The 27,586-nt window shown below is 60.8% G+C and overlaps 2 protein-coding genes and 1 long non-coding RNA gene across 10 annotated transcripts in view; 2 read left to right on the top strand and 1 right to left on the bottom strand.

Moving 5' to 3' along the window:
• Positions 1-477: 477 nt before the first annotated feature.
• Positions 478-20,061, top strand: RAB40B (RAB40B, member RAS oncogene family). Of its 2 annotated transcripts, none has more exons than XM_077854740.1 (6): positions 478-700; positions 15,197-15,257; positions 16,394-16,454; positions 16,976-17,053; positions 17,672-17,894; positions 19,037-20,061. In XM_077854740.1, the coding sequence occupies exons 1-6, from the start codon at positions 532-534 to the stop codon at positions 19,306-19,308; spliced, it is 864 nt and encodes a 287-aa protein (XP_077710866.1). In that variant the 5' UTR covers positions 478-531; the 3' UTR covers positions 19,309-20,061. The 2 variants fall into 2 exon arrangements, with proteins under 2 accessions (XP_077710866.1, XP_077710867.1); XM_077854741.1 differs by lacking the exon at positions 478-700 and adding an exon at positions 14,287-14,429.
• Positions 9,218-26,639, bottom strand: LOC144287239 (uncharacterized). 3 transcript variants are annotated; one of them, XR_013355098.1, is made up of 5 exons: positions 26,497-26,639; positions 20,049-20,152; positions 19,410-19,614; positions 17,185-17,277; positions 9,218-9,368 (listed from the first exon to the last, which is right to left on the bottom strand). It is a non-coding gene; the product is annotated as an uncharacterized LOC144287239 (long non-coding RNA). The 3 variants fall into 3 exon arrangements; XR_013355097.1 differs by lacking the exon at positions 26,497-26,639 and adding an exon at positions 26,031-26,408; XR_013355096.1 differs by lacking the exon at positions 26,497-26,639 and adding an exon at positions 23,337-25,145.
• The window catches only part of WDR45B (WD repeat domain 45B), a 41,927-nt gene continuing 39,646 nt past the window's right edge, over positions 25,306-27,586 (top strand). For 2 of the 5 annotated variants that reach the window (XM_077854737.1, XM_077854736.1), the window contains exon 1: positions 25,306-25,491. In XM_077854737.1, coding sequence (XP_077710863.1) covers positions 25,425-25,491 — 67 coding nt within the window. In that variant the 5' untranslated portion in view covers positions 25,306-25,424. Of the gene's footprint in view, positions 25,492-26,034; positions 26,253-27,586 lie in introns of those variants that run through there. The other 3 variants (XM_077854734.1, XM_077854735.1, XM_077854739.1) reach the window with 3 other exon arrangements.

Genomic DNA, 27,586 nt, shown 5'->3' with positions numbered 1-27,586 from the left:
GCACACGTGCACAGGCGCACGCACACACACGGGCACTCGCGCCCACGCGCTCGGGGACAAAGACGAGGCCCCGGGAAATCCTGGGGGACACCGCGGGCCCAGGCCCACGCGGGACAGGGACCCCGGACGCCAGACGACCTGGTTCTGGCCTCCCGGCTGCACGTCCGCCAACCGAACCAGCCCCGCCAAGTCTGCAGGTGGCAGCGCGTGGAGGGCGCGGCAGCCGGGAGGCCAGGCCCCGCCCCCGGCCCGCCCACTTCCGGACCTCATTGGCTGTGGCCGTCACAGCCGCGTCTCGCCCCGCCCCGCTTCGCCCCGGCCCCGCCCCCGGCCGCAGAGGCGGCGAAGACCAAAGCCTCCCGGGAGGGGCGGAGACGAGGGGGAGATGGACGGGCAGCGCAGCCAATGAGCGTGCGCAGCCGCCCTAGCAACTGCGGCTGGCCAATGGCGGGGCGGGGCGGGGCGGGCGGGGCGGGGCTCCGTGCTGTCAGCGGCGGACCGCGGGGCCTCTGTGCCTCCCGCGGGCCGGGCATGGGCGCAGGCGGCGGCGGCCGCACGATGAACACCCTGGGCAGCCCGGTCCGCGCCTACGACTTCCTGCTCAAGTTCTTGCTGGTGGGCGACAGCGACGTGGGCAAAGGCGAGATCCTGGCGAGCCTGCAGGATGGCGCGGCCGAGTCCCCCTACGGCCACCCGGCGGGTGAGCGCGGGGCCGGGACCCGGGAGCAGAGCCCGGGGGGATCGCGGTGGGGGGGGGGGCGGGAGCTCGAGGTGGGGGGACCGGGAGCGCACGGGGGGTGGGAGGGAGGGGGGCCGGGAGCGCACGGGGGGGGCGAGGTGGGCCGGGAGCTCGCGGTGGGGGGGCCGGGAGCTCGCGGTGGGGGCGCCGGGAGCGCAGGGGGGGCGGGAGGGAGGGGTGCCGGGAGCGCACGGGGGCGGGCTGGGGTCCTGGCGGCGGGCTGGGAGGGGCTGGGAGGGGCTGGGCGGGGCTGGGCGGGGAGCCAGCGGGGGCCCAGAGAGCGCGCGGAGGGCCGGGGGGCGTGGAGCCGCCGAGCGCAAGGGGCCGGGGGAGCGCGCGGCGGGCGCGGGGAGCCGGGCACCGGGGGAGCGCGCCGAGGAGCTGGGGGCGCAGCGGCCGGGGGAGGCCCTCGCCCAGGGGCGCAGAGCCAGGCGGTGGAGCGCGCGAAGGGCCGGGATCCAGGCGCGCGAGGCTCTCGGCCCTGGGCCTGAGTCGGGCGCGCGCTCCGCAGGAGGCCGGGCTGCACCCCAGGTCCGCGCGTGGGGAGCGCGGCACGTCGGTCTACGGTCTCCCCAAGGTCCGCTTCCTCGCGCAGCCAGCGGCCGGGCAGGGCTCTGGGGTACCTCGGCCCCGGCGGAGGCGGGCGGACCACGCAGGTGGGCTTTGGGGAGGAGGTAGCGGGGCTGCTGCGTGCGCCCGGCTGGGAGGCCGCGAGCGCGTTTGGAGAGGATGCGTGGGGGTAACGGAGCGGGCGGGAGGGGACCGGGCCGAGGCTCCCAGGTGGAGGCTCTGCGCGTGGGAGGGATGGAAGCCGAGGGGAGAGGAAGCAAGAGAACTAACCAGCCTGGAGAGGCTCCTCCTCTGCAAACAGGATCCCGGAGGGCAAGAAACCCAAATGACCCTGGGGAATGCGGCCTGAGGGCGGGAAGGGAAGCACCACGGAAAGGGAAGGAGTGAGGGTTCAGGTGGAGGAGAAGCCACAGGGCTCAGGGAGGACAGGGGGTGGAGGATCCTCAAAGCTGGGGTCTGGGGGTCTGAGGGTCAGAGGCCCCAAGGCGGTGTGCGGCGTTAGGAGGGAGAGATGGCGAGGGGAGGCCAGTGAGGTGGGCATCCAGCTGGACCAGCCGGCAGGGGCCGAGTCAGGTCTTCACCCAGGCAGGCCGCTCTGACGGTGCGGGTGGCTGCAAAGGGCACCTGTCAGCCCTTGTGTCAGAGGCTCCAGGCGCACCTCCAACACAGGTCTTGCCCCCTCTGTCTCCTGGGCTTGCAGTCGGGGCCTCCAGGAGCAGAGGAGGGCGGCCCAGCAAGGGGTCTGTTGATGTTCAAGCCAGCAGGTGTGCTTCCTGCCCTGACCAGGGTAGAATTGAGGCAACGGTCCAGAGGAGGACGTCCTGGGTCCAGAGGACCTCAGCAGCAAATGAACTTGAGTTGAGGCAAGAGGGGCAGGGGTGCAGGGCAAAGTTTGCGGGGTGAGGGACGCGAAGGGAAACAGTGGTCAGCAGAGCTGGCAGAGAGGGGAGCCTGGGGCTTCTGAGCAGGGAGGAGAGGCTCAGGTGGAATGGCCTGGGGCGGGCCTGTGAGATTGGAGGTGTTGGGCCGGGGAGAAAGTTGGGAGGAGGTCGGGAAGGTTCCGGAGAACCGATGCCAAGAACCTGGACTATTCCTGAGGTTGAGGGTGTGAGAGTCAACCTGGGCGCTTGTGAAAATACAGATTCCGTCTCTAATTCCAGATCTGTGTCATCCAAGGTGGTGCCATCAGTGACATGTGATTTTTATATTTAAAGTAGGGGGATCCCTGGGTGGCTCAGCGGTTTGGCACCTGCCTTTGGCCCAGGGCACGATCCTGGAGTCCCGGGATTGAGTCCCACGTCGGGCTCCCGGCATGGAGCCTGCTTCTCCCTCGGCCTGTGTCTCTGCCTCTCTCTCTCTCTCTCTCTCTCTGTGTGTGTGTCTATCATAAATAAATCTTAAAAAAAAAATAAAGTAGTTACAATGAAACACAAGTAAAGGTTCCTATGAATCGTGGGTCAAGTGCTCAACAGCAGCCCCTGGCCTGTGACCCTGTAGCAGGGCTCTGCTGGCAGGCGCCGCTCTGGGGCTCGGGCTCCAGGAGGGCAGCGGGTTGTGTCTGCAGTTTCCTCCGCAGGGCCTGGGGCTCAGTGGGTGCAGGAGCTCGTAGAGGTGAAGGAAGACACATCGGGCACATAGAGCACGGTGCTCCTAAAACTGTGTGGCTGGGGGCGCGAGCCCTAGTGGGTGAGCAATGTGGGCCGGTGGGAGGAGTGTGGACAGAGTGGGTGTCCTGGTGGTTTGAACAGAGCTTGGGTGGCTCTGCTGCGTTACCTTCTTTCTTGTTATTTGTAGACTGAGCGTTTGTAAAAGCAACGAATTAGCACTTTCCCCCAAAGGTCTTTCTTCCACCCCGAGGGAGGACTTAGGTTAAAAAAGACACTTTCCAGGGATTTTAAGAAGTTGAAATCTTTCCCAGTATTATTATTATTATTATTATTATTATTATGGACACGTTCTACTTTGCATTCTGCTGGGGGCTTGGGGAGGGAGAGGGCGTTTGCAGCCCGTGCTTCCATCCCCCACCCGCCTGGCCCCGTGGCTCTCACTCCCGGATCCCAGGCCTACCTGCCCGCAGGCCCTCGGCATCAGGTATTTCCGGGCTTCAGCGCCACAGGAATCCTTTCCCCGCTGCGGGGTCTGGGACCTCTGCGTTTTGCTCTCCCTCTAATTAGCTACATTTCATTTCCAGCCATTTTCCAGGAAAGGGGCATATTTCCTGAGCGTTTTCATGTTTGAGGAGATCTGTCCCTTGTGTTGGTCCGTGGAGAGTATGCGGGTGGGGTCAGAGGGTGGAAGGTGTCCTCAGGCCGCCTTTCCCAGCCCTCAGCCCCAGGTGAGCCGCCACGGCCAAGGTCAGCGTGTGTCAGCATGTCAGCTGCCGACGCTGGGTGTTGGACCTCTGGCACGCTGTGCACTCTCCGAATTTGCGGATTTCATATTTAACTTCAGGGAAGTTGACTTTGTGGCCCTAAAACACTGTTACATTGACTGGTGTTCGTGCTTCAGGTCTCTTAAGGCTGCTGAGCGGCCCCCACACAGATTTACTATCTGAGTGTCCCGGGCCTGGGGCTGTGTCCTTCCTGGAGGTGCCAGCGGTAAGTCTGCTTGCTTGCCCAGCTTCTAGAACCTTCCTGCACTCCCCGGCTCTGGGCCCCTTCCCGCTGCCGCAGCGGCAGTGTGTGCCCGCGCTGTACCATCCAACCTGCCTCGGTCTCCCTCCTCTGCTGTTAGGCGCCCTCGTGACAGTGCAGGATGACCTCCGTGGGTGACGGTCACCGGGTCAGCACACCTGGTTCCTCCTTGGCCATGTAGCCCCGGGGACCCGCGGGTTGTGAGGGTCACAGCATGGGTACCCCCCCGGGCGGTGAGGCCACCTGCTCCACCCGCTACCCTCCGGCTGGGTTTCAGTCGCATTCCACATGCCTCTCCTTCCCTCTGAGGCCCGGACCTTCTGCCTCTTCCTTCTGGATCTCTGTGGACATCTCAAGCCTTTCCTATTGGTTGGTAACTTTCACTTTAGTAAACTGTTTCTAGACGTTTCTAACTTTTCTTTTTTTATTAGTTTAGTGGTGCGGTCGTTTCGGTCTGCAGTTTTTTTTCCTTACTTGTACAATTTTCATTTAAATTTTTTGGGCAGCCCTGGTGGCTCAGTGTTTTAGCGCCACCTTCAGACCCGGGGCGTGACCCCAGGGTCCCGGGATCGAGTCCCATTTCGGGCTCCCCGCAGGGAGCCTGCTTCTCCCTCTGCCTGTGTCTCTCTGCCTCTCTCCCTGTGTCTCTCATGAATAAATAAATAAAATCTTTTAAAAAATTGTTTTTATTTAAATGATTAATTTCATTTAAAAATATCTTATTTTACCGGCTTACAGTTTCTGCTGCATTGTTCCACCGCATGAAGTAACCGGGGTGACTGTCCTTTGTTCCTTGGGTCCGTTTCCTTCTACGCTGGGCCCTCCGGGTCTGTCTTTCCTCTGAAGACCTGCTGCAGTGCGGTGGTACCCCCAGAGTAGCCGAGGCCCGAGCCCCTGCGCCGGGGCCCACAGGGTGGGTGCCCGGCCAGCGCCTTCTCCGGGTGGAGGTGCTGGGGGAGAGGCCTGCACGGCCCAGCCCCGTGGGGACAGTGAAGTCGCCGTGAGGTCGCGGCCCCGCGGGGCTGGTCTCGCTGGCCGGGTGAGGCCCCCGGGCTCCAGCTGGCCCTGCTTCCAGGACCGTGTTGCCTTCCCTTCTCTGACTGCCGAGTCTCTACGTTGGGAGACGGAAGGAGCTGGAACAGACAGTAAATTCTACACCCTCTTTCCTCCCAGCCTTTTTCCCACGGAAACTGGGTGTTTTCTGACAACTTTCTCCCGCCGCTCCGCCAGCTTCCTTCTGCCAGCAGGAAAATCCCATCTTTCTGTCTCTGTTCGGTTCCTGCTAACAGCTAATAATACTGCTGCCCGCCCTTCCCTGGCCCAGAGAGGACAGGGATCATCCCGAGGTAGGTCACGGCGTTAGGCCCCGAGAGGGTGAATAACGGGCCCAGATCGCACAGCGTCGTGAGCGCGGGCGGTGGCTGCTGAGGCTGGGCCCTGTGGTTCAGAAGCGGCCCAGAGAAGTGGCTTCTCTCCCGTGAGGACCGCCGCTGCTTTCACTTAGCGACCTCGTCACGGGGCCTTCGCCCTTCTCTTGGCCTTTGCCCAGGCTCTGCCCGGAGACGCACGCACGCAGGTGTGCAGACCTCACAGTGACTGCCGGTTTCCCTGGGCGGCCACTTCCAGATTCGAAACACGATTTATAAGGCCTTCACTTCCAAGTCTGAGGACACTCGAAGCCTCTATTCCTCGTCCTCTGCGGTGTGTGGCGCGCTCCTCAGGACAGGCCAGCTTCTGCCTCTGCCTCCTGTGGGCCACCCGCCGCACTGGCACGGCCTCCGCGTGGCTGCCCTTTGACGCCTGTCGCGATTGCCTCCGCGTGTCTGAAACTGTTGAAGCTGCATTGGGTCAGATTTGCTCCTTAGAAGCCATCATCCAGCCCCGCCTCCCCGCGAAATGTGGGGCCTCCTCCCTGCAGCGGGGACTGTGCTCGGACCAGGGTGACGCCGACCCCGGAGAACGGGGAGTGGCCCGGCAACGGCACCGCGGGGGCTGAGGGGTGACAGCCACGTGCTCCTGCCTTGGGCCTACTGCTCGCACCCGCGAACCCCTCGCCCAGCCCCTTGGGGCGAAGAGAAGCAGCGAGCTGTGTCGGAGGCCACGGAGCCCACCGTTTGCATCGCACGCTGTGCACTTACCACCCACTAAGAGATTTTTCTTTTCAGATTTTATTTATTTAGGGATCCCTGGGAGGCTCAGTGGTCGAGCGTCTGCCTTCAGCCCAGGGCATGACCCCGAGTCCCGGGATCGAGTCCCACATTGACCTCCCCACAGGGAGTCTGCTTCTCTGCCTGGGTCTCTGCCTCTCTCTCTCTCTCTCTCTCTCTCTCTCTCTGTTTCTCACAAAAATCTACGGAGCCAGAATCGTAAATATCTGTATTAAATTTGAGTGGACCCCAATCCAGAAGGCCGAAAGGTGTAACCCTAACGAGGAAAAGAAAGTGGTGAATATGGAGAACGTTGAATTCACCTCCAGGCTAAGAAAATTTGTTTGGAAGTAAAATCTGTTTCTTCAGGTCTAGAGTGAAGCGCGTGGTCCGGAAGGTGGACCATTGCCGTGTGGGTCTAAGTAGCGTCGTGCTGGCCTGACGTCCAGGAGACGCAAAGCCAGAGCCCCCAGGGCTGAGATCCGCCCCGAGAGCTTGGGCGTCTGCGCCGGGCCCTGAGCGCCTGTGCAGGGCCGGGCTGGACGCCTGTGCATCTCCCGGGGCCACCGCTGCTAGCGACCACAGGCGGGGGCCTGACTGCGGAGGGTGCTTATCCCCTCCGGAGGCCAGGCCTCTGACATCACTGCGTGGGCAGCCCCCCGCCCCAAGGCTGCAGGGGAGAATAGAATCCCTCCTGGAACCTTCGGCGGCTGCTGCTTGCCTGCCGCCCTGCCCTTTGAATGAGGGAGGGAAGGCCTTGCAAGGGACCTCCGTGTCCTGCTACGCGCGCCCCACCTCGGCCCTCCCCTGGCAGGTGGGCCAGAGGGCTGGGGCCTGCCGGGAGCTGGCACAGGGACTCCCTCCTTCCTTCCCACGCTGACCTGGCTTCGGCACACGTGGCCCAAAGGATGTGCCCGTGGGTGTGGAGAGCCTGGGGGCAACCAGGGCCTGCTGCAGTGCCCAGCGCTCCCCTGGGCTGTGAGGACCCGGCCGCATGAGCCTGGGAGGTGGCTCTGGGCCCTGGGCGCTCTGCTCGGCAGACCCACTGGCCTCCGCCAGCCTCCGCCCCGACAGGGGCCCCTGCCGCTGCCCACGCAGACGCCTTCGGTGGGCTTTCCAGGGCAGCCCGTGTGCTTGTGCCTGGTCGTCTGCGGTGCTGACTGCCCAGCACCTCCCTGGCGGGTGCCTCACCCCCTCTCTCTATCCATGGTGACAAACAGGCGCCCCTCGCCCTCTGATGCTTAGTGCCTGGGACCACAGTGACTGACCATGAAGTAAGGCCCCGCGTCTTCCCCACAAGCGGGGAAGGGGAGTGCGGGGTGGTTCATCCTAAACCATCCTCAGGAGCTCAGGCAGGTGAGCGGGTTTACTGTCCGCCTTTGGGCCACTCACTCAGCGGGCATGGCCATGCCCAGGGACGAGGGCATCTTCCCCCAGGTGTCATGTCACCCCAGCTTCTGCAACTCCAGAGGTCGGGGCTCCTTCTGAAGACACGTGCAGCCCCAGTGTGCGGGAACAGGCCAGGACACAGCACTGCCGGCTGACCAAGCGGCCCTACTGCTCCGGACAGGAGGCGTTGGGGCCCTAGGCGCACACTGCCCCCCGGGCCGGGAGGGCAGCCCCTGGCTGACCTGGGCTTTCTGCAAACGGGCCAATACCGTCAAGAACCGGGCACTTTAACATCAAAGATGCTGCTGCCCTCATTTCTTTCCTGGATGATGGTGAAGACTTCCCGGCGGTGCAAAGTAGGGAGGGAACAGGGAGGATGGCCCGGCAGGGCTGGCCTGCCACGCCCCATTGGTGGTCTGAGTGCAGGTCCCCCGGGACCCCAAGCTGAGGGGCGGCCCCGAGCCACAGTGAGGGCAGCCCTGTGAATTGGACGTGTTGCGACTCTGGAGACAGAGGCTGTTTCCTAGCCACACCCGAGGAAAGGTTCAGAGGCGTTCTTGGCTACTCCGGGTGTCGCTGGTGGTGGGGCGCGCGGGGTGCCGGGCCCCATGCTGTGAGAATCCGGGGCTCCCGATGCAGCTAGCCAGCGCCGAGCACCAGGCGCCCGGGGCCACAGTAGCGTGACTAGCGTCTGACCCCGGCTGGGCACGCGGGAAAACCTAGCTCCCGAGTGGGGAGCGAGTAGCTCCGGGCCGCGAGGGGTGGGAGCTGTGTGGACGAGTGACCAGAGGCCCCTGGACCGTCCCTCTTCCGGGAACAGCTGAAGCCACCTCTTTGTTGTGTCAAAGAGGAAAACGAGGAAGGAGAAACATTCAGGGAACATTCTTCCCCAAGGAGATCTGCGGAGAGATGACGGCCCTTCGCTCCAGTCTCTGCCGCTGCATGAACGCAATGATCGCACCTCGAGTCCCCGACTAGAATGTGACTTGCTCTCAGAGCCATCCGGGAGCTCGGGCCCGCCCCGCGCCCTCCCCGCCCTCGGCTTCCCCTCCAGAGGGTCCCTTGGACCCCGAAAGCCAAGCGCGGCCAGCTCAGGGAAGGACACGTGAGCATTTGTCTTCTTTGAGGCGAGGGTCACATCATATAATTGTATTTTTATTTATTTTCAGTGTTTCAAGATTTTTAAGTGACATCTACGACCAAAGCGGGGCTCAAACTCACGACCCCGAGATCAAGGGTTGGCCGCTCCTCTGGCTGAGCCAGGCCGGGCCCCAAAGGGAACGACCTTAAAGTGAGCGAGCAAGTGGCACTTGGCTCGCCCACAGCCTGGCGCAGCAGCCCCTGCCCCAGAGCGCGTGCCCCCCCCCCAGGGAAGCCCCCTCCCCGCCTCCAGCAGGCCCTGCTCTGCTTTCTGATGTTTTCATTCAGCATCAGACACATGTCTCCAGAGTCAGCTACTCAAAGATGAACATGTTTGTAAGTGATATTTAACCAATATTTACACCAGAAGAGAATTCTGCTACGTGACGGCACACATTTAACGCCTGCTTGCTCACTAAAATAGAAATAAGCAGGTGGTGCATGAGCTGAACTAAATTATTTATTCATCATGCGGAGCTAAAAGTGGAGTGAATGGCTTGGCATTTGACGCTTCCTTTTTGTTTTTTTTTTTAAAGAAGGCTAAAATTATATCTCTCCTCTGCGTTATTCTGACTCACTCAATGAGCGTTCCAACAGGCTTTGTTCTAGAAGGTTTTGCGTGTTTTTATTTCATTCTGATGGACACAGTTTTCAGGGAATCCGTGGAGTGCGGTGAACATGAGTCCTGATCCCCTCTGTGACACTGCCGATGTCCAGGTGTGGAGGCAGCCACAGGTCGGGGAGGGGGAGCTAGAAGTAGGAGGAGAGCGAACACGTAAGTCAGAGAGAACTCCATGAACACCATGACTCCAGATGGTCATCCCATCTCTGAAAGGGATGCCTTTCATCCCAGGGCAGGGATGAAAGGGAAAGGTCCAGGACACGAGCTTGTGGGGGCAGGAGACTCTGGCCACGGAGGGGGGTCGGCGGCGGAGACCCGGGCCTTCGGGAAGGGTGAAGCTTTGGCTGAGGTGAGGCCGCTGCTGGGGTAGGCGCGCAGGCTGTAATGTAGCCGTGGCACGTGCGCTCTAGCAGGTGGTAGGGGAAACTGAGGCACGGGGGAGCACCAGCAAACCGCTGCCTGTCAGAACTGGGATTTGATCCCTGGCCCCACTGAGCTCCTCCATGTGGGGCCTTCGCAGCTGGGAAACTACGTGGCCCAGCGGCCGTGGCCGGTCTCCACTCCCACCTTCCCCATCGGGAAAAACCAAGGCACACATTGCACGGGGAAGCAGCGCTTTCTCAAGCTTTATCTCCCACCCCGCTTGCACCACCCACCCCCTCCCCAAGTCTCCACTCTGGGAGGTGCTGCCTGTGGGGCGCAGCGTGCAGCCTGGCAGAGAGACCTGGAGAAGGTGGGGACTCGTGGCTCCAGAGGAAACCACTAGGTCGGTATTCCTGGGGTCAGGGGCCGGGGTCAGGGGTGAGGGTGAGCCTAGCGGAGGGGCAGGTTATTCAGCAGGGCTGTTCTGATGGGAGCTGGCACCTGAGTCACTGAGTTCAGGGTCAGTCACATGGGCTAATGTGGAGCTGGGTTCCCTTTTAAGTTCTTGTTCACTACTAGTGAAAGTCTGAGACACGGGTCAGCATACGTTGTTCTGGGAAGATGTTAACCCATTATCTTTTATAGCTTTTTCCAGGATTTGTATGTCAGACATTTTCTGTTCCTCTCTCCACTCACTGTGCTTTGTGGGTTTTCTATCGGACTGGACATTTTTGGTGCAAACAAAAAGTCAGCTCCACAAGACAGTGTGGTCCTGGCACAAAAACAGACACCCCGATCGATGGAACAGAGCAGAGAACCCAGACAAGGACCCTCAACTCTACAGTCAACTCATCTTCGACAAAGCAGGAAAGAATATCCACTGGAAAAAAGACAGTCTCTGCAACAGATGGTGTTGGGAAAATTGGATAATCATATGCAGGAGAACAAAACTAGCCACTTTCTTACACCAGACACAAAAACAAATTCAAAATGATAATTAAAGACCTAAATGTGAGGCAGGAAACCATCCAAATCCTAGAGGAGAACACAGGCAGCCGCCTCTCTGACCAAGGCCACAACAACTTGCTAGATGCGTCTCCAGGGGCAAGGGAAGCAAAAGCAAACATGAACTATTAGGACTTCATCAAAATAAAAAGCTTCTGCACAGTGAAGGAAATAATCAACAAAACTAAAAGATACCCTACAGAATGGGAGAAGATATTTGCAACATATTGGATAAAGGACTAGTATCCAGAATCTATAAAGAATTCATCAAAATTAATACCCAAAAAATAAATAATCCAGTTAAAAATGAATGGGCAGAAAACATGAACAGATACTTCTCCAAAGAAATGTCCATACAAACGGCCAACGGACACTTGAAAAACTGTTCAGCGTCACTCGGCATCGGGGAAATACAAATCAAAACCACAACAAGATCCCACCTCACAGCAGTCAGAATGACAAAAATGAACAAGTCAGGAAACCACAGATGTTGGCGAGGATGCGGAGAAGGGGGAGCCCTCTTGCCCTGTTGGTGGGAAGGTGAACTGGTGCAGCCACTCTGGAAAAGAGAGTGGAGGGTCCAAGAAGTTAAAAATAGGGCTACCCTACGACCCAGCAATTGCACTACTGGGGATTTATCCCAAAAGATACAAAAAAAGTTATTTGAAGGGGCACACGCACCCCAATGTTTATAGCAGCATTATCAACAATAGCTAAATTATGGAAAGAGCCCAGATGTTCATCCACAGATGAATGGATAAAGAAGATTGGTGTGTATACAATGGAGTATTACTCAGCCATCAAAAGAATGAAATCTTGTCATTTGCAACAACATGGATGGAACTGAAGGGTATTATGCTGACTGAGTAAGCCAGTCAGAGAAAGACAAATTCCTATGATCTCACTCATGTGGAATTTAAGAAACAAAACAGATAAACATCAGGGAAGGGAAGGAAAAATGAAAAAAAGATAAAAACAGAGAGATAGAGGCAAACCATAAGAGATTCTTAACTATAGAGAACAAACGGAGGGTGGCTGGAGGGGGGGGGTAGGAGGATGGGGTCACTGGGTGGAGTCACTTGTGGAATCACTAAATTCTATTTCTGGAACCAATACTACACTATATGTACTAACTTGAATTAAAAAAAAAAAGTCAGCTCCAAGCAGTCTAAGCGAAGAGGATTTTATGGCCTGGCCTGCCCGGTAGTTGAAGGGCAGGCCTCCTTTGAGGCTAGGCTGGGTCCTGGTGCCTGAGCCTTTCAGGATGCTCTACTGCTCTCTCCCCATCTGTGTTATCTTACTTCCCAGCTCATCTTCCACCTGGTGAGCCCTGAACTGTATGATTGCTGCAAGATATGACGCCAAAGTGGAGAAAGTGGTGTAAGCCGGTCCCTCTTTGGTGTTCTAGGGTCACTGGTTTTTATATATCGTCTATCATTGAGAGTTGTTGTCTGCAGAAGGCAGTCCGGTAGGAGCTGTGCAGCCATGGCCAGAAGCAGAACCTCAAAAGGGAGGAATCCAAAAACAATAAAGATCTTGGAAATTGATTTGTTTTCTTTTTCTTTTATTTATTTATGATAGTCACACAGAGAGAGAGAGAGAGGCAGAGACATAGGCAGAGGGAGAAGCAGGCTCCATGCACCGGGAGCCCGACGTGGGATTCGATCCCGGGTCTCCAGGATCGCGCCCTGGACCAAAGGCAGGCGCTAAACCGCTGCACCACCCAGGGATCCCGATCTTGGAAATTGAAAATGTGATGGAAGAAATAAAAATTTCAGAGGAAGGATAAAAGAGAACATTGAGACCATTTTCCAGAATGTTGAAAAAAAGAGAGAGAAGCAAAATAAGAGACACTAAGAAAATCGTGGAGTAGGTTCAGGAGGCCCAACATCTTATTAACAAAACCCCAGCGGGACACCTGGGTGGCTCAGTGGTTAAGCATCTACCTTCAGCTCAGGATGTGATCCTGGAGACTGGGGATCGAGTCCCACATTGGGCTCCCTGCATGGAGCCTGCTTCTTCCTCTCCCTGTGTCTCTGCCTCTCTGTGTGTGTGTGTCTCTCATGAATAAGTAAAATCTTTAAAAAAAAAAGAAAACTGGAAGAACTTTTAGGGATGCATTAGTGCTAAATGCAGAGAAAACTAAGCAAGTAAACAAAAAGGCAATTTATAATTCTAGTAAAAACAAAAAGTTGTATGTGAAGGACATATGAACACAGGATACCACATGGACCAGCCACAGATACTGTTTACTTGGTCATATTGATGTAAAATTGGATATTGATCTAGCTAAAATGCAAATAACTATACTGTGTGTGTGTGTGTATAAGGGAGAGAGAAGTATGTGGAGTAAGTCAATGAAAGAGACCTACATCTTCACCTTCCACCGTGGGAATTGGATTAACGCCTAAACTGAAAAGTCAGGAAGTAGGAATACAAGTATGTTGTTTGCAAATTTGGAGATACATAGCAGAAGAAATACAGAAAAGTGGTGGACTGTGGACCAGGACCTGTCGTTTTCCATGTTAAGTCTCTGACACTTGATCTCATGTGCATCTATGACGGCTGTAACCAAAAACCAAGCACAGGGGGATCCCGGGGTGGCTCGGTGGTTTAGGGCCGCCTTCGGCCCAGGGCGTGATCCTGGAGTCCCGTGTCGGGCTCCCTGCAGGGAGCCTGCTTCTCCCTCTGCCTGTGCCTCTGCCTCTCTCAGTGTCTCTCAGGAATAAATAAATAAAATATTTTTAAAAAGCACAGTTTTAAAAACACAAGGGTGCTTGGGACGGCCTGGCTGGCTCGGTTGGTGGTGCATGCAACTCTTGATCTAAGGGTGGTGAGTTCAAGCTCATGTTGGGTGGAGAGATTACTTAACATAAAACAAAACAAAATGGGGAAAAAAGCCTAACCCTTTAAAATTCTTTTAAATTTATGAAAACTTATTTTTTTTTATTGTGGACCTAAAAAATCAGTACATGAGGACGTTTTGTGAGTCAAAGGAGCCAACCCAATCCAAACAGTGGGTGCACCTCCCAGGTCAAAGACGGAGCGGCTCTGCAGCCCGTGAGCACCGAGAGCCCCCCGCCAAGGCCCGGCTCCGTGGGCGCCTGCTCGCTGCTGCACGCGGGGGCACGGCCATGGGCGTTCCGGGGCAGGAAGGAAACGTTTCCGAAATTAACTCTGAAGTCGGTCTCCGGGTGGGTTTTTGACTGCTTCTACACGTTCGATGGGCGCGTCCTGCGTGTGTATCATGCGGCTGTACCCTCTCTTTAGCACATGGTCTGCTTGATGCCTGCATGTGCGCAGACCCTATTACAGGCGAGCGCTTCGTGCTCGCTTATGTGTGTGTTGCACGTCCATCACGTGTGCGCAGCGCCGACACTGCGAAAGCCAGACGGCGGGCATTGGTGGTTGCCCCTTGGATGCCTCGGTGGGACCTTGAGGGGCTGTGAAGAGCCCTTGGGGTCGCTCCAAAGGGTCATCTCTTGGACCCTGAAGCTGCCGGCCTGGGATGTCCGCGGTTCGCCCTGACTCTGGGCACTGTCCCCTCAGGATGCAAAGCCAGCCCCGTGTCACCTTCCACCATGCACACCCAGGGATGCGCTCAGCTTTTGTTATTTTTAAAAATATTTTATTTATTTATTTCTGAGAGACACAGAGAGAGGCAGAGACCCAGGCAGAGGGAGAAGCAGGCTCCCTATGGGGAGCCCAACGTGGGACTCGATCCCGGGACCCCGGGGTCTCGCCCTGGGCCGGAGGCAGACCCTCAATGGCTGAGCCCCCCACCCCGTGTCCCGCGCTCAGCCTACTTGAAAGACAGGACGGTTCGTGGATGTGCTATTCTTTCTCGGGGCTTTGTGGGGGCACCAAAGCCTAAGCATGGCCATCTGTCCAGGATCTCGCCCTGGGCCAGGCATTTCTGTTTAGAAGTAAAACACATGCTCCTTGAAGAAACTTGGCAACAGGGAAAGATTGGGGTAAACAAACATAAACACACGCCAGAAACTTCCGGGTGGACGTGGGCTGCTCCTCGGTGTCGCCCGCCTCCCGCCCCCCCCCCGCCCCCCCGCATGCACAGCACAAATACACCCAGGGTTACTCTTTACACAGTTGCAGTAACTCTTCGTATCTCATTTCCCACACGACAAGTTTCATTTCACATCCTTAGTGTGATAACCTGGGGACGCGATCTGGGTTTAGCCTGGGAGTGCAGCTTAGGGGAGCAGCCCCAGGACGGGAGGTGGGGTCACGGAGGCCAGGGGCGAGTCAGCCCTCCCCCCCTCCCCCCCTCCCCCCAGACCAATCGGTTCTGAACCACAGTCCCCGACCCGGTCCCCTGGCTGTGCTGCGCATGCATCGGGCAGCAGGTCGGGCCGCGAGGGACCAGAAGGCCAGAGGCCCCACAGAGAGGGGGTGGCGGGGCCGATCCAGCCCAGGAGACCCAAGCAGGGTCCGGTCTGTCCACCTCGAAAACTGTGACTGTGCCGGGTGGGAAGTCCTTTCTGTCCCCCAGGAGGGTTCTCTTCTCCGGTGCGTGGGCTTGAGAGTGACCTCGAGGCCAGCTGCACTAAGCTGCCCCGCCCCCCCACAGGCATCGACTACAAGACCACCACCATCCTGCTGGACGGCCGGAGGGTGAAGCTGCAGCTCTGGTGAGTCGAGGCCCCCGGTCCCGGCAGACCCAGGGCCTCCCCGGTACCAGGAGGGTCCACGCATGTGACGGGGACAGACCTCCGCAGATGTGGGAGGTTGGGAGCAAGTCGCCCTCGCCCAGGTCTGGACGGGCCTCTATCTCCGTCCCCTGCCCCCCCACCCCCACCCCGCAGCCCTGGCTCTGAGGTCTGGGTCACACCCGGCCTCTGCTCCTCCAGCTCCGGGTTGGGGGGAGAATCAGGCTTTCCTGCTTTGACCGACCACTGGGTTGGCCGCCCCCCCGCAACCTGCCTGATGACTGTCCCCATGTTACCCCTGCCCCTGGGCCACCTGCATGGCTTTCTGTGCCTGGACAGGCCCAAGCCCCATGAGCTGGACGCCCCTCTGCTGCCATCCGCAGGTGCCCCTGCCGGGGGGGGGGTCAGCACCCGGCCCCTTCCCGCTGCCCAGCCCCCCAGGATGTTCGGGGTTGTGGGTACAGCCCTGCCTGGTGTCCTCTGGGCTTCCCGCTGCCGTGGGTCCACAAGGTCCAGGCCCTCTCCTCTTGTCACCCGACCCCTGCCTGCTGTGCCCGCCACCCGCCATCCCCGTCCAGGCCTGAGGCCTGCGGGGCCAGGGCTTCTCTCTCCCAGGAGACCATCGGGCCCCACTCTCAGCCCGTCCCTCCCGCACGCCGCCCCAAAGCACCTGCTAGACCTTCCTGCGACTCCCTGTCTCGTGTGAGCGGCGTGTCCTAGCAGGGCCCACCCTCTCAGTCAATGGCGGCATGTGCGCCTCCTCGGCTGCTCTGGCCCCCCGGTTTGCCCTCATGTGCAAGAGCCCCGGTCTCCCTGCAAAGCCAGTGGTTGGCGTCCCAGGCCTGCCTCCTTGCCCTCGACGGCTCCTCACCCGCAGAAATCCTCCGGCGCGGGCCCTGCAGAACCCTGGGCCCGGCCCCCCCCCTCTCAGCTCCTCGAGGACTCAGAAGGCAGGCCCGGGTCACCACTGCCGGGGGCTGGGGGGCGGGGGAGCCGTTCATACTGAGGATGTGCCTGGAGCTGCAGCCCACCCTCGTCCCCGCGTCCCCGTGCAGCACGTTTGCTCGGCTCCGGGGCAGCCGTGATTTCCTCTCACTGGCCTCCACTGTCTTTTGCAGGGACACCTCTGGGCAGGGAAGATTTTGTACCATATTCCGCTCCTACTCCCGGGGCGCACAGGTAACACCCCCAAGCCGGGAAGTCAGCCTCACCGAGTAATGACCCCGGGCGGCTCTCTAGTGGGCGCCTGGAGGGCAGGGTGGCACTGGCCTGGGGACTGGTGCAACGTCTGCAAGAGGCCCTTCTTCAGCCCAGAGGCGCGCGGTGGTGCCTGCGTGTGCCTGTGGCCGTGCGTGTGCCTGTGTGCACGCTCAGGGGAGCGCTCCGTCCAGGGAGTGGCCCTGCAGTCCCCCACATGCCGCGTCCCTAGAGCGGCTGCTGGACGTGGGGGATGAGGTGCCCGTGCCCACCTCACCTGGACATTTGGGGGTTCATTGACGAGCTCCTGAAATACCACCAGGAATGACAATTTAGCTGCTCTACTTGGTAGATAAGTAAGAATAATAGGTTTTCTGTTAAAATAAGTAAACTGGTAGTTGAGCTGGGTGTGAGCCCGTGACCGAGTCGCCTGCGGCCTGGCCGGCGCGGCCCCGAGCTGTGCCCGCCTGTCCTGCAGGTGAGCCCGGTGCCTCTACCCGCAGGGCGTGATCCTGGTCTATGACATCGCCAACCGCTGGTCCTTTGACGGCATCGACCGGTGGATCAAGGAGATCGACGAGGTAGGACCTGGTGTGGCAGGCGCCGTCCGCGTGGGCACGTGGGGGGCGGGCACGTGGCCCAGACATGAGGCTCCGGCAGCATGCAGACAGTCACCTCCCAGAACAGCATGGGCCCTCATGTGGGGACTCACCCGGCCCGCAGTGTGGACGCTCCCAGGGCCGCCGGACAGCCATGGTGGACGCGGAGGGGTCAGAACCGCCTCGTGGCACGGCTGTCCCATCACCTGCCCAAACACATTGCCAGAAACAACAGGAATTTATTGTCTCGCAGTTTGGAGGCCAGAAGTCCAAAATCCAGCGTCGGCAGGGCCGGCTCCCTCCCAAGGCCCCAGGGGAGGGTCCTTCCCGCCCCCTGCAGCCTCTGCCGGCACGCGGTGTGCGCCCCGTGAGTCCCGTGTCCCCTCCTCCCCTGACAAGGACACCAATGACTGGCTTTAGGGCCCACCCCCCGACCTTGTCTTCACTAAGCACGTCTGCAAAACCCTGCCTCTGTAGGACACGGTCCGCGGTTCTGGGTGGGCACGAGTCCAGGACGGTGCATTTGCCTGTGCGCCCAGCGGTGCCAGCCAGCACCAGATCTGGCACAGGTAACCCGCTTGCCTCTCTCTCACCCCGCAGCATGCCCCCGGGGTCCCTAAAATCCTGGTGGGGAACCGGCTGCACCTGGCCTTCAAGCGGCAGGTCCCCACGGAGCAGGCCCAGGCCTACGCGGAGCGCCTGGGCGTCACGTTCTTCGAGGTCAGCCCCCTGTGCAACTTCAACATCACGGAGTCGTTCACGGAGCTGGCCAGGACCGTGCTGCTGCGGCACGGGATGGACCGGCTCTGGAGGCCCAGCAAGGGTAGGTACCTCCTCCCGCCCCGGGCCGCCTCCCACCGCGTCCACCCTCGGAGTAAATGCGTTTAATCTGAGAGAAATCACTAGAACGTTTCTGTCAGAAAGTTCACGAGAGACATTTCTGTGTGGGCGCAGAGGCGGAGGTGCGTGTGCACAGGTGTTGGGCAGGCGCCCTGCGCCCACGGTTCTGGGAAGAGCACCGCGTCAGGAATGACTCACTTTAACTCATTTTGTTTGCAAAGAGGGGAGCTTGAGAGACAGAAGAGCATCGAGCGCTGTTGGCAGTCTCTAACCTGAGGCTGGAAACTGCTCAGAGCCTTGGTGTCAATCCACCCAAACGCCTGTGCCGACCCCGTCCACCTTGCGGGGACCCCGCTGGGACAGCCGCCGTGGATTTCCGCCACGGATTTCCTCTGACGCCCCTGTCAGCAGGCGGCTGTCACAGGAAGGAAAGACAATCTAGTCGTAGAGTGGGGCAGCACAGGGTTGAGGGAGCAAAATCCGATTCTTTTAATCAGGGATTCTCGGCCACAGCCCTGCCTCCAGCTTGGACGGGAGGTTTCCTGGGGTGTCAGTATGTGCACCCCGCCTCCAGCTGTGGATGGACACCCAGTGTCCCGCAGAGTCAAAACCACCCCCAGCTGAGAGCCACGGTGCCGAGAGAGCTCCTGCTGGGCCCCCCGGGCCTGACCTTCGGGGCTAGGAGGTGGCGGCTGTGCCAGGAGGCCCCCCATCCCCATCCTGGGAGGCCTGACCCACGAGGAATGGTGGAGACGAGAGCCAAGCATTGGCTTCCGAGGCGTGCTCTCGAGCCCGCCCCTGTACAGCTGGTCACACGTGGGAGGGCGGTCACCCCTGACACCCTTGGTTTCTCACCCCACGCCGCGGTCGGGCAAGTCCTGGGGGAGGACCTCAGAGGCCGCCGTCTCCCCTCCGGGTCTGCCCACCTTGGGGCCTGGAGGGAAGGCAGCCGGGTCTCCAGGCCCGGCTGCCCGGTGGCCGTGTCCTGAGGGCCGGGAGCGGACGCGGTGGGCGGAGAGCCCGGCCCAGGGCGTGCGGCAGGGAGGCGGTGAGGTGGCGGGTCCACCCTGGTGTCGCACTTTGTCAGGCACGTGAACTAAACTCGGTTTCCTTTCCTTCCCCAAGTGCTGAGCCTGCAGGACCTGTGCTGCCGAGCGGTGGTGTCCTGCACACCTGTGCACCTGGTAGACAAGCTCCCGCTGCCCATGGCCCTGAGGGGCCACCTCAAATCCTTCTCCATGGCCAGCGGCCTCAACGCCAGGATGATGCACGGCCGCTCCTACTCCCTCACCGCCAGCTCCACGCACAAGAGGAGCGGCCTCCGCAAGGTGAAGGTTGCCCGGCCGCCGCAGAGCCCGCCCAAGCGCTGCCCCAGGAACAGCTGTAAGGTCTCCTGAAGCAGGAGCACGGACGGGCCTCCAGGAGAGGCTGGGCAGTCCCGTGAGGGACAGGGACAAGGACAGGGTGGCGGGAGCCCGCTCCAGGGCCGGGTACACACCTGCCGATCGCTCCTGCGACCCAGCCGCTCTGAGCGCTGAGGACACAGCTTGACTCCGATGCTTCTCCGTGGACAAGCACGAAGCTCTCGTTTGACACGCGTGTTTGTCCGGGGGCTTGGCTCTTGATGACACCAGCGTGGCCTCCCTCATAGACCTGCTTTGGAGGTGCAGCGGCTCACGCAGTGACTGTGAGGTGCAGCAACTCTGGAAAGCAGCGGGAGAGAGAGATGACCCTCGACCCCACGACCTCACGAGGGCCCTTTGTGAACCTGCAGTTCACACCCATGTGCTCGTTGACGGGCAAGGCGGGAGTCAGAGATCACACTCGGCCATTCCATCCAGCTCGGGTCTGACACGGATTTGATACAGTTTTTGCTATGTTATTTACCATGTTTGGGGATCAATAAGTGATTTATATGCATATTTTTCTGTAAATCTACATTTTTTTGTACAAGACGTTCCATAGGTTATGAAGGTAAGGGAAGAAAATGCCAAAGATATCTCTAGTTGCGTCGAGCAGCCACACGTAGTCACAATGCATCCAGATCGGCAAGGAAACTACTGTTTGGGCCGTTTCGGTAAGGAATGCAGTGCGCCCTGTTATTGAAGAAAATGTTTCTCGACAATAAAATGCGTACCTGTTTCTTGGTAGGGCTGTCGGCTGGTCCTTTCTGATTCTGATCATATTATTGATCACCCGGGCAGGGTCTCAGCTTCCTGGGGGTACCTGCCTGACATCTCCCTGCAGCAGCGGGAGGTTACTACAGGGAATCAAAAAAAAAAAAAAAAAAGAAAAGAAAGAAAAACTATCAATGAGAAGATGCCCAGGTGTTCTCAGTTTCTATACACAATATACAGATTTTTAGATATTTAAGGGGCCTGAGAATTGGAAGCAACAGCTCTATCTGGAGATGGGCAGGTGAGGCCCAGAGAGGAGAAATGAGCCCGGCCAGTGCTGGTCACTGCTGAGGGCCTAGGGCCAGGCTCCAGGCCACTCCTTAAGATGACTGGTAATGTTCTAGAAGGAATATCCTATAGTTCCCCAAGCCCCTGTGACCTGCGGCTCTTCCGGTGTTTCTGGAGCACACTGGTCCCCAGGGGGACACTAGAAGCTGGCTGAGCCAGTGAGGAGACTCCAGGGCTCTGCCCACACCTGGATCTCAGGCTCCTGCCCCCGGGCATAAGGGTACATTTCCACCATGCTCGGCACTCCCAGGGTGGGGCACTTTGTAATCGTGGCCCCAGGATGGGCCAGGATGGCCTGGGATGGCCCGGGATGGGCCGGGATGGCCCACGATGGCCCACGATGGGCCAGGATGGCCCCAAGATGGCCCACGATGGGCCAGGATGGCCCCAAGATGGCCCAGGATGGCCCCGGGATGGCCTGAGCATGGCCCGGGATGGCCCCCAGGATGGTCCTGGGATGGCCCCAGGATGGGCCGGGATGGCCCCAAGATGGCCCAGGATGGCCCCGCGATGGTCCGGGATGGCCCTAGGATGGCCCTGGGATGGCCTGAGATGGCCCCAGGATAGCCCTGAGGATGGCCCCGAGGATGGCCCCGGGATGGCCCCGGGATGGCCCCAGGATAGCCCTTGAGGATGGCCCCGAGGATGGCCCCAGGATGGCCTCGGGATGGCCCCGAGGATGGCCCCGGGATGTTCCGGGATGGCCCCAGGATGGCCCTGGGATGGCCTGGGATGGCCCCAGGATAGCCCTGAGGATGGCCTGAGGATGGCCTGAGGATGGCCCTGGGATGGCCCTGAGAATGGCCCCGGGATGGCCTGAGGATGGCCCCGGGATGGCCCCAAGGATGGCCCTGGGATGGCTCCAAGGATGGCCCCAGGAAGGCCCTGGATGGTCCAGGATGGCCCAGAGGATGGCCCCAGGATGGTCCCGGGATGGCTCCGAGGATGGCCCCAGGATGGTCCTGGGATGGCCCCGAGGATGGCCCCAGGATGGTCCCGGGAGGTCTGGGATGGCCCAGAGGATGGCCCCGGGATGGCCTGAGGATGGCCCTGGGATGGCCCAGGATGGGCCAGGATGGCCCCAAGGATGGCCCCAGGATGGCCCCGGGATGGCCTGAGGATGGCCCGGGATGGGCCAGGATGGCCCCAAGATGGCCCAGGATGGCCCTGGGATGGCCCGAGGATGCTCCTGCAAGTCATACTTCACAGTATAAAGTGCTCTTAGCAAGTGGAACGTATGGAAGTAAAGCGTGCATGTTTTGGTGGTGAATGTACTACAATATGTAAAGTGAACCCTGGAAAAACTGCCCCCCACACTGTTTCTTCCCTGGCCCACCCCGCTGGCAAACCCACCCAGAGTGGAATCAGGAATATCTGATTGTGCCCCAGATGTTTGTAATTCTCTTCTTAAGCATCTAGATTCAAAACATCACGGACAAGTGCATCTTCCGTCGCCCTGTGAAGGTCACGGCCCCACGCAGCAGCCTCCGGGACAGAGAACTCACGTCGGTGAGGGGCTGCGCAAGCGGACCCTGACCCGGGAGAAAGGGTCACGTTAGGCTCCGTGGCATCGGCCTGCCCAGGAGCGGCAGGTGGAGCAGCTGCCCTCTCTGGAGAGCCTCCTCATCGAGGCAAGTGCTGGGGGGCAAGGGAGGTGGTCCAGCCACCGGGGATCCCCACGGACAGACGGACGGACAGACACAGGAGGGCCCAGCCAGGAGGGCTGGCGCCCGGCCGGGGGTGTGCTCGCTGCCCTGAGCTACCAGAGGCTGTTGGCCAGACGGAGGGACATGGTGGGGACGGCGGCACACGGCTGCCAGGGACGGGCCCGCGGTGGCACCGGGGCGGCTGGAGCGGGGGCTGAGCCGCGTCCTAGGCAGGGCTCGCCATCCTCGCCCCCGACCCGCGGCGGGGTCTGCTGGGTCTGCTCGGCGCTCCCGCTCTGCTGGGCCACTGAGGTCGCGGCCGCTTTCTCTCATCTCTGGGTCCTCTCACCCTTTCTTCCCACCGGAGCCCGCCGCTGAGCCGAGCCTGCGAGGCCGGCTTCCCACCGTGCTCCTCGCTGCGGCTCCCTCCCGCCCCATCCTGGCCTGAGTGTCTGGGGCAGGAGGGGGAAGGCGGTAAGGGAGCCGAGCCCGGGAGCGGGGCGCCCCCAGCTCCCCAGACCCCGGGCGATTGTGAGCCGCCTGTGGACGAGCGCGTGTTTGGAAGGTGGGAGAACGGGCCCAGGTCAAGGCGGCATCGGCGCAGGACGGGCCGACCCGGGCACTGCCCGCTTCCCGGCCCCACGGGCTCTCCCCTCCAGGGCCGCGGTCAGGTGCGAGCGTGGGCCCGAGTGCCAGCCTCTCGGGCAGGCTTCGCGCTCCGACTCTGTGGGGAGCGCCTCACGGGGCCACCGCGTGCTCTGCGGGCTTGATGCCGCCCCGAAATTGGGCCACTGCTTCACACTCCGCTTCCGAAATGGGGATGATGCGTGGCGGCTTTTTGGGAGGCTCTCTATCCATTTTACTCATGAAATAAATCACGTGAAGCCGCCTTAGAACCTTGCCTCCAAAGCCGTCTGCACACTGCGTGTCTCCCACGGCTGCTCTGCTGGGGCACCTGTGCTGCCTGACAGCCAGGCCTGGTTCCTTCTGGAAGCTCCTGGAGACAGTTCGGGGCTGCTCCAGCTCCCTGGCTCCTGGCTGTCCCCAATCTCTGCCTCTGCGGTGACTGTGACACTCCTTAAAATGTCGTTACCTTCAGGGCCCACCTGGACAATCCAGGACAGTCTCTTCTGCCCCGGAAGGAGCCACATATACAGGGTACAGGGGTGGGGATGCGGACATCGTCATCACTCAGCTGACCACGTGTGCCCCCGGCTGTGGCCGATCCGGGTCTTGCCCCCAGGAGTACCGCCATCCCCGATTCTGTGTACACCACACCCTTTGCCCTCTTTCTGCGACCATCCCCGTGCATACCTGCCCCCGAACAGCCGTGCTCCGTTTGCCGTTTTGAGCTTCGTGTAAACCGCTTCACACCAGAGGTGTGCTTCTGCAACCTGGGTCTGATGCTCAACGTTGTTTGGAGACTCATCACCCGGACACAAGTGGCTCAGTCGGTCCCATTCGTGCCTCTGCACCACCTTGCTTCCCCACAGGCGGCTTTGCGCAGCATTTCCACCCATTTTGGAAAACCCTTAATAACCCATCATAGCCCCAGACACCTCGCAGAGTACCCGCCCCCCCACCATGGAGACCCTCCTTGGCTCACGGGGACACACAGGGTATCCTGAGGCTCCGTGAAGCATTTCTGTGGCCTATGTTGTTAAAACATTAGATGTCATTTTCCTCCTAGAGATAGAGAGCTGGGCTTTGGGAAGCAACACAACACTTCCCTATGTCCTCCATCTCCGTCCAGCCCCGGTGTGCGTCCCAGAGGTAAGAATGTTCCCCTGCCCCATTAGGAGAGGGAGTCAGTGAGGAGCCTGGCCCTCATTTCCAGCCACTGCTCCCATCTTTGGCCTGAAGGCTTGTGAGCTACCAGTGGGCCATGCTGGTGTCCTGGGGTTGCCTCAAGCAGATGGCTCAACAAGGGACACCCATGTCCCCACAGCCTGGGGGCCCCAAGGGGAACCCCCTCCAGCTCCTGGGGGCCACGGCCGTGCTCAGCATGTGCTGGCTGTGGCTGCACGACAGCAGCGTCAGCCTTCCCCTCAGGTGGCCATCCCCTCTATCATCTCGCCTTTTCTTCTCCACCAAGGACAACACTCGTCATGGACTTCAGGCCGCCCTAAATCCAGGGTGATCTCATCTTGGGATCCTTAATTACACCTGCAAAGAATCTCCAAACAGGGTCACAGTTACAGGTTCTGGGCGGGAGTATGTCTGGGGGCCACCACTCAACCTATTCCAGAGGGAGGTACAGCTTTGAGTGCCCGGGGTTAAGTCACAGAGGCTGCGGTGAGGGGCACGGCCACCCGCCCCCTCCCCAGCCGCCTGCTGCCGGTCACAGAAAGACACGGAGGGAGGTGTGGACCGCAGGGGGCCCCAGACCAAGGGAAGGGCAGGGTCTCTGCGAGTGCCCGCCTGGAGCAGCCACAGCCAGCTGGGCGGCCTCTGGCAGCAGGGTTGAGTCTGGGGCTGCGGGCCGAGCGAGGTGAGACCCTGCCCGGGGCCCTAATGACAGGCCCCCCTCCCGGGGAATGAGGCACTGACTGCCCGGGCGGAGGGTCCCCTGCTCCCTGCACGCCCACACGGTCCCTTGAGGGGGGTCCGTGCTCCGGGAGGGGCTGTGGCCGCAGGGGCTCGGGCCCGCGGGGTTTCTGTAGGGGCCTCCATCTTCCACCTACTTCCACTTCCCCCGCGTCGCTATCTTTGTGTACGTTTTACTGCTGTTGATCGCAAAACCGTATAATGTATTGTTATCGTTATTTTTAAAGTTTTGTTTATTTATCCATAAGAGACCCAGAGAGAGAGAGACAGAGGCAGAGACACAGGCAGGGGGAGGAGCAGGCTCCACGCAGGGAGCCCGATGCGATGCGGGACTCGATCCCGGGACCTGGGATCACGCCCTGGGCTGCAGGCGGCGCTGAACCGCTGAGCCACCAGGGCTGCCCTGTATTGTTATTATTTTCACTGTTTTCAACCAATAAGAAGTCTCTTACACTTAATTTATATGGTTCCCGGGGAGGAGCCTCTCCCTGTGTTTGGGGCTCTGGGCCCGGCTGCTCGCGAGGGGCGCGGTGGGGCGCGGGCGCCGCTGGGGGCCGCACCGCCGTCCCGCGTGGGCTGCCCTCGGGACCCCCCGCCCCAGGCCCCGCCCCTCCGCGCAGGCCCCGCCCCCGCCGCGGCCCCGCCCCGCGCACGTGACATTCTCGGCGCTCCCCCGCCGCCCTGGCCGGGCCCGGGTGGATGCGCTCGGCGCTCCGCGGCTTCCTGGCTGCGCGCGCACGCACGTCCGCCCCTCGCTTCCGGCGCGGCGGCCTCCGCCGGACAGACGGGACCGGGCGCCCGGCCTCCCCGAGGGCATGCGGCGCTGAGGGGCGGCGGACCCTCCGCGGCGGCGCCATGAACCTCCTGCCGTGTAACCCGCACGGCAACGGGCTGCTCTACGCCGGCTTCAACCAGGACCACGGTGAGGGCGCCCCTGCGCGCGCCCGAGCCCCGACCCGGGCTCTTCCGGAGCCTCAGCCCCCGCCCGGCCCGGCCCGGCCGCTCCCTCGGTGCCCCCCGCCCCCGGCCGGGCCCGTCCCCGCCCCCGCCCCTGACCCGGACGCCCCCGCCCCCGGCCGGCCCCTCCCCCGACGCCCCCCGGCCCGACCCGGCCGCACCCCGGACGCCCCCCGACCCCGGCCGGCCCCTTCCCCGACGCCCCCCGACCCGACCCGAGTCCTCCCCGACCCCGGCCGGGCCCGCCCCCGACGCCCCGGACCCCGACCCGAGTCCTCCCCCGACCCGACCCGGACGCCCCCGACCCGGCCCGGCCGCTCCTCGGACGCCCGCCGACACCCCCCCGACCCCGACGGCCCCGTACCCGGCCGTCCCTCCTCCCGGCCGCCCCCCGCCCCGCCCCGCCCCCCGGCGCCGCCCCCACTCCGGGCGGGCCCGCGCTCCTTCCGGGAGCCGCACCCTCCGGGGCAGCCCGGCCCGAGGCTCGCCCCCCGCCGCGTGTACCGGGTCGGCCGGGAGGCTCCGCTCTCGGGGGCTCGGCTGCACCGCGTCGGAGACGGCCCGAGGCGGCCCGGCCGCTGTAGCCCCCGGCGCTGGCGGCGTCCTGAGCGGCCCCGAGCCCCGCCAGCGTTTCTTCTCTTGCTCCGTGAAGTCAGCGGCGCCAAGGGCCGCCCCGTTGAGGGCTCCTCCGGGAAGGGCTTGCAGCCGCCGGGGTCCCCGGGTGATGTAAGCGGAAGGCCCGCGGGGGGCGGCGGCGGCTCGGGAGCTTCACGGCCTTTGCGGAGCTGACGGTGAACGGCGTCGCGGGCTGCCTGCGGGGGCGGCCAAACCTGCCTCCGGGCGCTGATCGCGGGGCCCCGCCGGGCTGGGGGCCTGGGGAGGTGACGGGCGGGGCGGGGCGGGGCGGGGCGGACCACGTCGGCAGTTCTGGCGGGGCCGGGCCGCCGGGACCGTGGGGACACGTACTTACCAGGGCAGTAGGAGTTGGGGCCAGATGTTGGCCGTCGGGCGGTGACGTGGCTGAACGTGTTGGGGTCTGGTATGCAGAGGAGGGCCTGGCAATAAGAGATGCCTTTAAGGAATTAACGGCGGCGTAACAAATCCTTAAAAAGTGGGTGTGCAGGGCGCAGGGGGCCCAGTCGGTGAAGTGTCTGCCTTCAGCTCAGGTCACGATCCCACGGCCCTGGGATTGAGTCATGCACCTGGCGCCCTGCTCGGTGGGGAGTCTGCTTCTGCCTCCGTCCCACACCTCTCATGGATAAATAACATCTTTAAAAAAAATAAAATGGAAAGAGATGGCAGCCAAGCAGCAAAGGAGAGAAGTAACTATAAAAACTGGTGATACCTTTTGTGTTTACAAAAGTGAACATCTGGGCCCCCGGGTGGCTCGGGTGGAGCGTCTGCCTCCAGCTCAGGCGTGACCCCGGGGACCCGGGATCGAGTCCCACGTCGGGCTCCCCGCAGGGAGCCTGCTTCTCCCTCTGCCTACGTCTCTGCCTCTCTCAGGAATAAATAAATAAAATCTAAAGAAAAAAGTTCAGTGACTTGAAGTCATTGAATGCAAGACAATCATTCTTAGACCTGCCTTGATCCTGAGGGAGGAATCTTCAAATTAAATTTCAGTATAGTAATCAAGGCTTGTAATGATGTGGATTAAGAAACCAGTGAAGTTTACGGTATTTTTACAAAGGTTCATCAAAGGTTGTTTTCGTTTTTTTTTATTTTATTTTATGATAGTCACACAGAGAGAGAGAGAGAGAGAGAGAGAGCAGCAGAGACATAGGCAGAGGGAGAAGCAGGCTCCATGCACCGGGAGCACGACACGGGATTCGATCCCGGGTCTCCAGGATCACGCCCTGGGCCAAAGGCAGGCGCCAAACCGCTGCGCCACCCAGGGATCCCAAAGGTTGTTTTTAAAATACAGCTGTATGGGGCACCTGGGCGGCTTGGTCGGTCGGGCCTGTGACTCTTGGCTTGGGCTCACATAGGGGTCTCAGGTCGTGAGATCCACTGAAGCCTGCTTGGAATTCTTCTCTCTCAAAAAATAAATAAAATACAGC

The sequence above is a fragment of the Canis aureus genome, chromosome 16, assembly GCF_053574225.1.
Source record: "Canis aureus isolate CA01 chromosome 16, VMU_Caureus_v.1.0, whole genome shotgun sequence".
In the NCBI taxonomy this organism is placed as follows: Eukaryota; Metazoa; Chordata; class Mammalia; order Carnivora; family Canidae; genus Canis; species Canis aureus.
This window is presented reverse-complemented; position numbering and strand designations above follow the sequence as displayed.